The following is a 13123-nucleotide window of genomic DNA, read 5'->3' as shown; positions in this document are numbered from 1 at the left end:
AGGCCACCGCTTGCCTTGCTTAGAGCGCATCCGTGCGCCATCAGCTGCTGCGCGGTGGCCACCGAGCCCAGCACACAGCCACCTCCTTGACAACGCCGGCCTTGGACAGCAACACTGAACTTCCAGCCATAAACAGTCGCAGTAGTAAGAGCCGTCTCCAGCCAAACATCCACAAAAGCTCTGCAGAATGGTCCATACACGTTTTTGTCCTTGTAAGGAGATGTGCTGTTTACAAGAAATACAATTAACCAAAGGAAAAAAAAAAAAAGAGACCCTACTGTACAATATTTACATCTAGAGGCTGGGCCAGTATTTGGTCCATAAAATCAATTAAAAAAAAATTCATATAGGAAGCGATCCAGTCCTGTAGGATCCGTCCATCATCAGCTGTTCGTAAAGGTCCTTCCGGGGGAGGCCTCGGGCCTGTAGTCATATTTATTCAGTGTACTGGGATAATAGGTTGTCGTGTACACGTTGGTTTGCTGCAACGGGTAGAAGTTGGTCCTGTCATCCGGTATCAAATTGTTCTTGTTAAGTGTCTGTAAAAGAGCAGAGGAGATGACAGGCATGGCAATGGTGCCACATAATTACTCCTTCCTACTTGCCGACACCTCCCTCTCACCTGCCTTTTCCATCACGGTCTGTCGCAGCCACCACCGCCTTCCCTCCGGCTGGGAGAGTAAGAGGGTACACGGTACTCGCTACGGGGCGAGTCTGCGGGGACCGCAGCTCCTGCCGGGTCTCCTTCGGTGGACCTGTGCTCCCCTACGGCTAGGGCCAGAACCCCGAGCCTTCTCCAGAGACCTCGAGTCTCCTGGTAGATGGCGTGTTGTCTGAACATCGTTGTCACACAGAGCCATGCTGGGCCTACGCCACCGTCGGTGGTACACGGCAGCGCTCAATCTAATCGCTTCCAAACTGCTCGTGTTCCAGCCTGCTGCTCCCTCTCAAACCAGTCGCCAAATGGCAGCTTTTTCTCTTTGGAAGAGCAGGTGTGCATTTACCTGATCTCCATCTCCATTGGTAGATATCCAGGTTTGGACCCCCCGATATTAAGTGTGTCACTTCTGTAAGCTACAGTATAAGTAACAAATCATGGTCACTTTTGGAAAAACTAAAATGACTTAAAAAAAAAAAATTCACAACCACGTAACAATTGTTGGCAACATTAACATAGAAAGTGAGAACCACAAATGCCCCTTTTATCATAAAAAAAATTTAAATGGTATTTTTTCTCCCTCCCCTCTTCCCCCCTTTGCTTTTTGCAAGAATTACTGTTATGCTCCCCACCAGCAAGCACAAGTCCCCCTCTCCCCACATCAAAGGCCACTGCTATGCCAGCTGTTTACCTGTGCACAAGGATAAAATCCCATTTTGGGGGAAAGGTGCGTGCAATGACTTTATGGAACTTTCTCCTGCATCTTTACAGTCGTCTGATTTCTGTGGATTTGGCTGAGGAACTTCAATGACAGTGTTTTCAGCTAATCCCTGGCTTAAATTTCGTACACACGTCGCTGGTCTGTGTCACTCCTACGTGCACCGTTCATGGCTGTCGTGCAGGGAACTCACTCCTTTGACCTGGGACTCAAAACTAGGTGTTTGCTACAGCAGCCTCATGGTCGGGGCACAGCCCGTTTAAAGAGGGCATGAGTGTCTCTCCTGTCTGGAGCAGAGACATGGAGAGCTCTAACGAGGCAGCTAGTCCTGGGACCTAATGGTTGTCCTGCCACAGCCCGATGCCCCTGGGGGAACCGCTTTACCTCAGAGTTCCCTCTTGAGACAAACAACTCATACCCAACCTAGCTCAGGGCAAGATGAAAATTAATAAACTAATGCTCACGTGCATGAAATACCCTGCTCCATTAGCCTTACTCGACCCACCTAACTTCAGCCACCTAAACTTCGGGCACGGCGGCTCTATCGGCAAGGCGGAATGCAGGCACAGATGAAATTTGTGAAGCTCCTGTCCCCCAGCAGCGGGGCGGCCTGTCGACAGTGGGTGCCCAACTTTTAGGAGGCTGCAGTTCGTGAGCAGGGTCTTGCCCTGGGCACAGTCAGGGCTTAGCCACATCCCAGCTGTGACCGCTGGAATGATCGCAGCTACCCCAGGCTCAAAGACAAGACCAGTACATTTATCTCCCAATTTCTTTGTAATCAAATAAATTTACTGCATGGGGAGGGGGAGAGGAGGAGGAAGAAAAGAAAATGCTTTCTTCTAACCTGGTAGCAGACTGACAGCTACAGCCACCCTGGGAGCTGCAACTCCCAGTTTCACACAAGATGTTAGAGGGAAAGGCTTTCCTACGGCAAAACTACCTTGGCACAGAAATTCCCCAACTGCTGAACTACCATATCACTTTTTTGGAAATAGGTACTACCTGAAACATCTCCTACACAAAAACTGGAAGAGAACTAGCCTTCTCCTGGTCTAACTGCCATCTCTCCCTGCCTGGAGTCTCTAAAATGAGCTCACAGCACATCACTTGTAGGAACCAAGGAGAGAATTTGTATAAGCATGCTCAAAGTGACAAATATTTCCAAGGAATGAGAGTTTTTGCCCTACAGTATGAAAGGAAGAAAAGAAATGTCATGCTTCACTCCCAGTCAGCGAAAGAAATATTAAAATAGTGTGGGCAACAGCCTGCTGTTCTGTGCCGGAAGCTGGGAAACACGGGAGCCAGGCTCAGTCCTCTGCTGCTTGCTATGCTTCCTTGGGAAATCCAATTAACTGCTCTGTGCTTCAGTGTCTTCTGACCCAGCTAGATAAAAGCATCTGCGATCCCCTGTAAAAAGGCACTTTGCTAAGCACTACCGCAGAGTGTCTGGGGGAGCTGCTCTCTGGCGAACGATAGAGGCGTTCACGCCGGCCGTACGCGGTGGCTGCTGCGTCTCTGGCCCAGGACACCCACTGCGGGCAGCACAGCCCCACGGCCGCGGTCCACCGCCGCGGGAGGAAGGGGCTGGTTCCTACTGCCACACTGCCTGCGCTCTCTTGAAGGTGGTCTGGCATCCAGGCCTCATCTGGGTCAATTTTTGGGGTGGGTTAGATCCAAGACATGCCAGGTTTACCACCTCTGAAACTGGGTGACATCAAAACCCTGACCTGGGATGGCTCAGGGCCATGGTGGTCTGAGGACAAAGACTTCAGGGCTCGACTTTTTTGGCTTTCAGCTGGAAAATCTGTATGAGTTTCAGCATGTCCCACAGTGTTTAAAACTAGCCCTTTAGAGCATTTAATTAACACAATTTGCATTTTGTTCTCTCTCTCATCTTATTTTCCTATAGCATTTAATTAGGGGAAAAAACCCACAACTGCTCCTTTGCTCTTTTTGGTTTTATTTTTGACGGAGGGCTTATATCTTAGGGAAAAACCTTATGAAAACGATTTAGCGGAATTTATAATGCAATTAGCTGCAAAGAATTTGTCTCCGGAAACACTGTGATGGCAGCGCTGTCCTAAATCAGCATGATCAATGTGCTCTGCCTTAACGTTTCCCCACACAAACTTATTGTCTGTCTCATTTTAATAAATAGATGATTAGGATCCGTTGTATTAGAAATTGGTTGATATTTTAAAGAAGGGAAATCAGGCAGCGGTGAATCTGAGAGATGTACACACACACTCATGCACATGCTGCAGGAGAAGAGGCACACAGTTAAATCTCTCTGGGTGGGCTCACGTGCTGTTTTACTCCAAGCTTTAACCCTTGCTCTCGTCACTGTGACAGTAGAGATGGCCAACAACTTTCCCTGTGGAAGACATTCCCGCACCACTATATGGATTATGCCGTCAAGGTCAGAGCCTCACGACAGCTTGAACTCACTGGAGCTACTGTGGGGCTGACAACAGCCTGCTGCGCCTATACGTGTTCCCACCACTCTTTATCATAGAATCATAGAATGGTTAGGGTTGGAAGGGACCTTAAAGATCATCTAGTTCCAACCCCCCTGCCATGGGCAGGGACACCTTCCACTAGACCAGGTTGCTCAAAGCCTCATCCAGCCTGGCCTTGAAGACATCCAGGGATGGGGCATCCACACCTTCTCTGGGCAACCTGTTCCAGTGCCTCACCACACTCTCTGTGAAGAATTTCTTCCTGACATCTAATCTAAACCTCCCCGATTTCAATTTATCCCCATTCCCCCTTGTCCTGTCACTACAGGCCCTTGTAAAAAGTCCTCTCCCAGTACCCTTGTAGGCCCCCTTCAGATACTGGAAAGCTGCAATGAGGTCTCCTCGGAGCCTCCTCTTCTCCAGGCTGAACAAGCCCAGTTCTCGCAGCCTTTCGTCATAGCAGAGGTGCTCCAGCCCTCTGAGCATCTTCGTGGCCCTCCTCTGGACTCACTCCAAGTGGTCAATATCCTTCCGATATTGAGGGCTCCACAGCTGGATGCAGCACTCCAGGTGGGGTCTCACCAGAGCAGAGTAGAGGGGCAGAATCCCCTCCCTCGACCTGCTGGCCACACCTCTCCGGATACAGCCCAGGATACGGTTGGCCTTCTGGCCTTATCAGTCCCAACGGGGCAGGCCAAGGGTGGTCAGCACCACACAACGGCACTCAACCACAAAAACTAACACAGACCAGCTCCTGCGAGTGCCTCTTCACCTCAGCCACCCCCAAGCTGAGCCCCAGGATTACAGAGGCCAGGAAGTCCTCTTAGAAGGGACAACCCTTCGGTGCTTTTGCAGGGACGTATCCGCGGCTGCAGTAAGCTGACCAGAGCAGCGCGGCGAGCACTAGGGCTCAGGCTGTCCTCACGAGAGGGTTCAGAGAAGCAAGAAGGACTTGCCTTTGCTGCCTGAGCCCTTCTGCACTATCACCCCTGCACGGAAGTGTCAGTCATCTGAGCACCCACCAGACTGATGACACTTTTCCTGACACTCAACTTGTATTTTCCCCTTCTTGCTGACAGCTCCCTTCCGTATGAAGCACCATTGCCTCCCCTTGCCAGCAGCTACAACCTCTTAGGACTGGTTGTTCAGTAAGCAGGGCCAGAAGAACCAAAAGCACGATCAACGTCCACTGCTGAAACATCACTTGGTGCAAAATCTCTGTGCCATTTGTACGACGTATTTCAAACACTGAGGGGAATGTATTTCAGGCCCTTGTTTTGGTCCTACCCTGCCTGGAGAAGCAGCTTCTCGTTATGCAAGCATAAAATTCCTCATAAAAAGTGAGGCCAGATCCTGAGCTAGTATGAAAACATGTGCTTGGAAGAAGTGCTCCGTTCAACTAATAACTAGAAATTCAACATCCATCAATCAAGTACTTCTACCTGCTTCCTCCCTCCCAGCATGAGCCATACCATCCTGGCATATTTGGTATCATTTGATTCTTCTGGTCTGTTCACCACTAACCCCAGCTCAAGAACCTGTTAGCAGAAGGTAAGCCACCTGCATGCACTAACCCAACTGCGTGCATCCCTCAAAACAGTCACAACTTCAACGGCTTTCTTCAAAAGACCCCCTACTATGTTGCACTGGAATATGACTAATGTGTAAGGTGGATATGGTTTTAAGAGAATGTAAACCAGTAGCAGCTTTCTCCATTCTGTGTGAGCTGTCAGCTAATCGAAAGGTCCAGTCTTGTTGCCAGTGAATTGCGTGTCTTTGCCAAGCACAACAGAAACCTGAGTGTTTCAGTAATACATAAACAACATTATCACTTTTGCTACTGTAATGAAAACAAGAATAGTTCTAATGGGAAACTTTACAGATACCTTGTGTGCTGCTCTGCCCCCCGGTACTCGTACCGGAGTCAAAATACTGACATGCTCTCACAGGCTGTTTCTCCCAAGGTAGAGCCATGTGCTGGATGTGTTAAACATGACTGTATTGTGCCATATGCACACATTTAATTTTGTTCAGCTTTCTCCATTGATATTTTTAGCCTAAGTCATCATTCAGATTTTCCATTTGTTACTTTTTCTCCAGCAATGCTTTGCCACTACACCCCCAAATTCTGCCTCTGCTCCAAATCATTAAGTCATAATCCACTCATTTACTTGCTTACATTCTCCCAGATGTATCAAAACATCTTCATGCGTAACAGTGTGGGACTTTCAGTACTAATCCCATCCTACAGCTGCATGCATAAGCTGTATAAACATTTCTTACACACATAAACAGATCAAATGTTTCATTTTTTAATAGGCAGTCAACAAAAATTTCAAAACTTGATTTAAAAAGAAGATCAACATCTTCTCATCCCCAATTAAAAGGAATTCCATATTGTTTTTGAGAAGCTAAAGGAAAAGGATGTTTCTAAAAGCATCTGATACACATACAACTAGTACCAAAATAAGGGCCATAAAGTAGTTCCTGCAGGATGACATGCAGTGGCAAGATTTCCTTATTTTCTCAGGCAGAAAGCACTCAGCTTTCTGGAGCTCAGCATCCTCTTTGAGACCCAGGTCTTCTTTTCTATTTTGGGGGTGGTCTGGGGGAAGACTCAGCAAGTTTCCCAAGAGTTTTATAAATTAATCTTCACAATCTACAGAGCACCACAGTCCCCGAGAAGTCAATGAGTAGGGACCGTTTCCCCCAACCTCCACTATTTCTCTGTTGACAGATGCAATTTCAGTTCTTCCACCTCCCACCCATGGCACTTCCCTCTTTAAAAAAGATAGAAAGAAGAAAGAAAAGGTTGTTTGACCTTCCTGGGCAGATTCAAACCACTCTGTCTAGCGTTTATGGTTATGTTATCATCACTTCAGCCTCTGAACAACGCAGCACACACCTTTTCCATGGACATGACTCATCAGGGATGCGACACCCGTGCCAGGACTGCAAGTTTCCATCTCGCAAGTTTATTTGTAATGTTGAACGTCCCAGTGTACTACAAACTAAAACTTCCCTTTTCCCTCATCACAAAAAAGAAACAAGGCTAACAACTCCAAACCCTGCTCATCCATCCACTGTGGACAAGGAAAAGGTCTAAAATTAGGGTCCAGGCAGCAAACAGCAACGTTGCAGCCAACCCATTCTTCTTGCCAATATCCAAATGAAGGCTATGTGCATCCTGCATCCTGCCTCTGCAGAAATCAAGGACAACATTCCCACTGAACTCAGTTCACAATTAGCCCTAAAAGAATTGAGGTAGCCTTTCCAATTTTCCTTGGAACAGCATGCAACCAACTTCCTGTAGCAACAGTGGGATGGCCATTACTCCACCTCATCCCCCAGGAAAACAGACAGATAAGGGAATTGTGCAATGATGTAATGAAGCCAAGATCCAACATTTAGGTTCTTTTGTGCTCAAGTCATTTGCTTCTTGCAGCGAAATCAGACTGAACAAAATGCCTTTTCGATGCAGATCGGCTGTTTTATGGAGCTAGCCGTGCCTTCTTGTTAAAGGACGTTACTTTTTGCGTTCTAGGAACATTAGACAAATGACTTAGGCTTGTGGAAATACATTAATATTGTGAAACATTTCCCACAGCTTGTACATCTCTGGAAGTACCAAGGCAGAAATCTCAGAATTATAATTAACCAGTGAATTTGGAAATAATTAGCATAATAACTACTTTTCAGCAAAATAAACTATACAACTAAAGTAACCTTTTGGCAATAATTGACATCAAGAAAATAAATGACATCTGGCCCACCCATACACTCCCTTTCTTCTGATCAACTGGATGCCACAACACCGCTGTGCCTCTCCAGCTATGCATTACAGATGACCCTGGAAAGATGGAAAGTCGCCAGAAAGACCTTGAGAGACCCATGAACTTACTGCAAGCTCGGAGTGTTTTTTAAGAATTTAATGATTCTTCTTTCTGATCCCTCTTAAAAGTTTGCTTAGTCTCTTACACTGGACAAACTATCTCACCTGATGCTTTTATAAACTCTCTTGAGCTCTGCCTCCACTGAAGTCAAAGGTAGCAGTGGCCAGGTTTTATGTGTTAAGTTTATTGTGATGAATCAAATAAGGCTGTTTGCAGGATTTACAGTAAAGTGTAGATGTACAGATGAGGAACCTACTTTCTATATAAGAAGGTTTTTCCTCTTGAAAAGATTAAAAAAAAAAATATCCCACTGGGAAACTAAACTTATGATTGCACGTTCTTTTTGCATGGAAGCTTACCATATTTTTAGACTGGAAATTCTTTGTTCACCGTTATTGGTAAATAAATTAAACAACCCCCAAATGACAGCAGCATCTGTAGATGTGCTCAGGTTGACAACGGAACTCACATTCAATTATAAGAAAATTAATAGCTACCGTTTTCTATAGCTGTTTGAAAATATCTATTTTATCCTTATGCTTGGGAGGGAGTGAGGTTGTATTACTGCCCTCTTAAACTTACAAAAACCTTCAGAGTTGGCAACATAAAGGACCATTGTCAGAAAGATGCTTTGGCACATCTCTGACTTTAAGCACACGAGTAAGATGACAAAACGAACTGTGTAATAGTAAGGCAAACTGAAGTGAGACCATGTTTAGAGTAAATCCAGGTTTAAGTATTCTTCTGACCTGGAAACTGAAGTCCAAGGAGTTGACAGAGCTCTACCCGCTGGCAAGTGCAGGTGTCTAGCCTAAAGCTTGCTATTTATCCCTGCTTGCCAGTACTGTGCTGGTGGCAACACTCATGACGTGGCGTCCAGACACAAAAGAAGAATTGGGGCTGCTTCCCAATAGAGCTGGCATGCAGGATATAGCAGACATGATCTCAGCTGCGTGGGAAGGTGGAAACTGTCTCCTTGCTGCACTACTATGCCTTGGTGTGTGCCCTCCCTGGGTCCTCACGTACACAGTGGTGTTACTACAGAGGCTCATCACTTGAGCTACAGCACCTGCCTTCGCGCATGCTCTACTGCTCAGCCTAACTCAGCTGAGGTACAACCAACGCCTCCTAAAGCTAAGTTTAATAGTTCACACTGGGGGAAGATGATAACCTGGAGCAACTGAGCGATACTGGGCTTCAGCTGATGGCGACTGTCGGGCCACAGTGACCCGCTGTAGGTCTGTCCAGGGAAGGCATTTCTCACGGCAGTTATATGGGAGCAAGCAGCCCTGAGTTTTCGACGGTCTCGGAGCTGCTTATTCTGGTGGATTACCACTGCAGGTCATGCAGCTTGGTGCCAGCCCACAGCGCCACATTTAGGCTGAGAATTGCAAAGGTGTAACTGCAGCGGTGCAAAAAAAAAGGTAGTAAAAATAGAAATAAAAGTAAAAACTGGGCCTAATTTGCCATCTGCTAACTCCATTCAGCCTCTTACAGTCTTATTGCTTTCCAAATATCTCCCACCTTCCAAATAGCTGCTTTTTGATTATTCTCCTCAAGATTGCTTTGTTTTCTCCCAATGCTGCATCTCACCTTGTTATTCCCTCTCTACATTTATAACCTCCTCAGGTCATTTTCCATTATTTCTATACCAGTGGCTGTTTTTTTTGACACACCTCCCAGTTTAATATCTTCTGCTAGTTTCATTAACACACTGACTGCACCCTCTCCAAGCTCGTTAATGAAGATATTAAATAAAGCCAAACCTTGCATTATTGCTTGCAGTGCCCCAAACAACTCCTCCCCACAGCCCCGTATGTTCCCGTTAACGCTTGCCCGATGTTCACAGTCCATTAGCCAGGTTTCACTCTCTACAGCAGCATGCCTGTCCAAGCCAATTTCTATTTACACATCACAAGATCACTTAAGCCACCAATATCACCCTCTTTTCTTTAGGTGTGTGGACCACTAAATGCACATTTTTAACCAGCTGAGAATCTGCCCTTACGCAGCTCACTCTTGTGCTTTCTCCTAAATTCTCTAATGCTGAAACTCTGTGCAAAAGGTGATCGTGTTTGATTCCTTCCTGCTCAGCATTATGTCCTGGCTCAGCTGTCAGTTCAGTCCAACCACCTTTCATTTAATCAGGGTATGTGATATGTTGCCTCCCAAACAGTAATTCAGATTTGCCTGCATATTAACATTGACAGAGATTTGTTCCAATGACTTTCCATTGCTGTAAATGAAACTACAGTCAAGTCAATCCCATTTGTTCCTCCTGGTTTCCCTCTCTAGTATGGCCCCAACTCTGCCGGATTTTAAAGTCCAAGCAGGATTTAACACCCCACTGATACACTTTGATGAAAGAGGTAGGTCCAGGCATATTCTATTGATTGTGGGCCTGTATGCTTACAGGTATTTTGTCTTATCCCCAAATCCAACTGGCATTTCCCACACAGACTGACTGAGATACTTGTGTGACTTGAGCGCACTGGCCTTTGGTAGCTTAACAGTGACTCAATTAGCTGAAAGGAAATTGGCCCGTTTTCTTACAAATGTTTTTCTATTACCTTTGCATTTCATGGCACTGGGAGTTTGCCCAAGATGCACGATATTTATAAAGGTAATTGGAGTTGTTCATTAGCTGGTTCTTAGAGACTCTGGGATACGGTCCATCTAGATCCCTTCATCCACAGATTTTCAGTTCTTTCCTTTATTCACACGCTTTGTGCCAAATCTCAGGACGATGTTAGACCTGACTTAACGAGGATTCCCCCAGCTATAAGGGAATGCAAGCAGAGCTACTCCTGCTTACCCTATGCCAGACCTATCATGCATATATAAACGATGCTCCACAGAAAGGTGGCAATGGATCTAGTGTTGCTGCAGCTGGTGCAGCCTGTGCCATGGCAGCAGCCAGCACAATTTGAGCTGCCCTTAGCTCTGAATTGCTCTTCAGGACAGGGCAGTTATGGTTCAGGAAAAAAAAGGTCAGGTATTTTGGTTATCCTCTCTCAGAGCTTCCAAACACGTTCTGGACATTGAGCTCTAATTCTGAATACTGAAACAGCTATCTTTATTTTGTATGCATGCAGCTCCATTTCTTTATAATTGTACTCAAAAATCCATTATTTGCTAGTGGAGCTATTCCAGAAGACTAGTGATGCAGCTCCCCTCCAAGTGTACCACGAGGTTTATATGTTTTCTGGTATTTATTGTTTGTCTCATATCATCCTCTCCCTTTACTTTAGCTCCCTGCCTCTTTCATGGCTCCCTTTAAACTCCTCTGCAAACACATAATTAATTCCTCCTGCACATCCTGGCAGCACTGAGGATTTCCCAGTTTGGCTAACGTGTGTAACACTGCCTGCCAGAGCTTTGAGGAGACACGGAAGGAAGAATCACCTCAAGCATCTGGACCAAGAGAGAACCATTAACTTCTAGCAAATGAGGCTAGGGGATATTTGAAATATCCCTCTTCTGACCAGTAGAGGGAAGTCATGTGAATACACAGCGCTCGGCACAGGGCGATTTTGTTATTCCCGTTCCAGTTCTTCTTAGTTTGACTCTCCTTCTTCCAGCACAGGTGGGTGGGTGGGGACAGATACATGTCAACCTCAGAGAAATTAGGAAAGGCAAAAATTGCAAGAAAAAGGTAGTATCAATTATTAGATCAATTAGCGTAGCTGGAAAAATCGGAGAAACTTCTGAACGCATCTATCTGTCTTCAGGTCAGAAAGAGCAGCTCACATGTTCAAAAACCTGCCAGCTTTTTCCAGCTATACTCATTAATCTAACTAAAAATGAAACACAACTAAACTTTTCTGCCTACAAACCTGTCTTGCCTGCATCCACAGATGCAGTAATACAACCCCAAAGAAAGGCTAGTGTGAGCATCCACAATGACTGGCTTTGCCTTTAAGAAGGCAGCGCATGGACCTGGCTGTATCCCAGACCTGGGTGTGGAGGAGATACACCTGGTCGTTCAAGAAGGAGGAGAGAAGGCCGAGTCAATAGAGAAAAAACATGATGGGATGAGTATGAAGCATCTACCCCCAGTTCACTTAAAACTTCTCAATATGGCTTAAAGAGGAAAACAAAAAGTCATCCCAAAAGCTGGCCTCTCTCAAAATGGTAGCAGAGGAGGAACAATGTGGATTCCCACCCCAAGGTGAGCAGCACCAGCCCTGCAAAGTAATGAAGGGTTTGTATGAAAAGTGATGGGAGTAGGGACCAATTCCCATTGTGAGCAGCTGCTTAGCATCCCAGAGGGAGGAGGAGCAAGGAACCATTCAGATCCGAATTGGCACTTTCCCCTACTCTTAAATAATGTATCTGTGAGAGGGAGGTATCTGTGACTTGCACACAGCAACCCGCTGAGCCCCTGCTGCCATGGGGTGAGGATACCTCCAAAAGATGCACATCACTGTACAGGCACAATCATCCTAGGCCAGACACTCCTCCGGGCATGCTTGACTGCTCAATTTGGCTCGACCCAACGATATAAAGGGGAGAAAAGACACTAATAGATTTTGACTGAGACGCACCACTTAATCCTTTTTTCCCCATCAGTAAGCTCTCTTGCTTTCCCTTCCTAGCAGGCATTATGTAAATTGAGAGTTCCCTGAAGTGATATTTGCAACTGCAGGATCATACAAGAAAGGGCACAATGCTCCTTTGCCGATACAACCCCCTGCCCCTACTATTCTTTTTCAAATAATACTATACTCATGGTAAGTACTAAAAATATGTACTCTACCATTCAAGCACTTAATGTTCTTAAATGCCATTTTGTTCAGGGGAAATAGTCTTTGTTAAACATGAAATTCACTGGGAACAAAATTTATGTTTCAATCTGGTTTACTATATTTATGTATGTGTGTGTATTTATTTTTTCCAGCTGGTTACATCAGCTAGATCTCTCTCCAAAACGCCATGCAGCTAAAGCAAATGCTTAAGGGAGGCTCTTGATCACTTATTGACAGTGTTGGGTATCATCAACTGCTGCCTCATGTCTGATCTTTACAGCCACTTGCCGAGGCTTGAATGATGCACAGTGAAAGGGTCACTGGGAAAAGAAAAAAAGGCTTCTATCCCAGTGGCATCAGTGTGTGTGCTGTGGTCACTACAAATAAATGGGTTAGCCAATTTTAGCTGAAGTAGCCACATATCAAATTAAGCGATAAGACACCAAAGCCCTAAGTTTTCCATGGCAGAGAGAAACAAACATCCTCAGAGACAAACAAACATTCTTCTAGGGAACTTGACAGTAGTTAAAGCTCATCTGCACTTGAACCACTGGCTATCTCCCCACTATAAAAAAGGTGTGATTTTCAGCGGCAATGAAAATGACCATCACTAAGAGAGATGTTTAATCCATACAGGGACCCGCTTC

The 13123-nt window shown here is 45.7% G+C and overlaps 1 protein-coding gene across 1 annotated transcript in view; it reads right to left on the bottom strand.

The window, feature by feature from the left end:
- Positions 1-383: 383 nt before the first annotated feature.
- Positions 384-13123, bottom strand: part of SEMA5B (sema domain, seven thrombospondin repeats (type 1 and type 1-like), transmembrane domain (TM) and short cytoplasmic domain, (semaphorin) 5B) — a gene marked incomplete at its 5' end in the record, with an annotated part of 60170 nt that continues 47430 nt past the window's right edge. The window contains one exon of the mRNA XM_010149453.1: positions 384-539. Coding sequence (XP_010147755.1) covers positions 384-539 — 156 coding nt within the window. The remainder of the gene's footprint in view (positions 540-13123) is intronic.

Source organism: Eurypyga helias, unplaced genomic scaffold (genome assembly GCF_000690775.1).
Source record: "Eurypyga helias isolate BGI_N326 unplaced genomic scaffold, ASM69077v1 scaffold27633, whole genome shotgun sequence".
Lineage (NCBI taxonomy): Eukaryota > Metazoa > Chordata > Aves > Eurypygiformes > Eurypygidae > Eurypyga > Eurypyga helias.
This window is presented reverse-complemented; position numbering and strand designations above follow the sequence as displayed.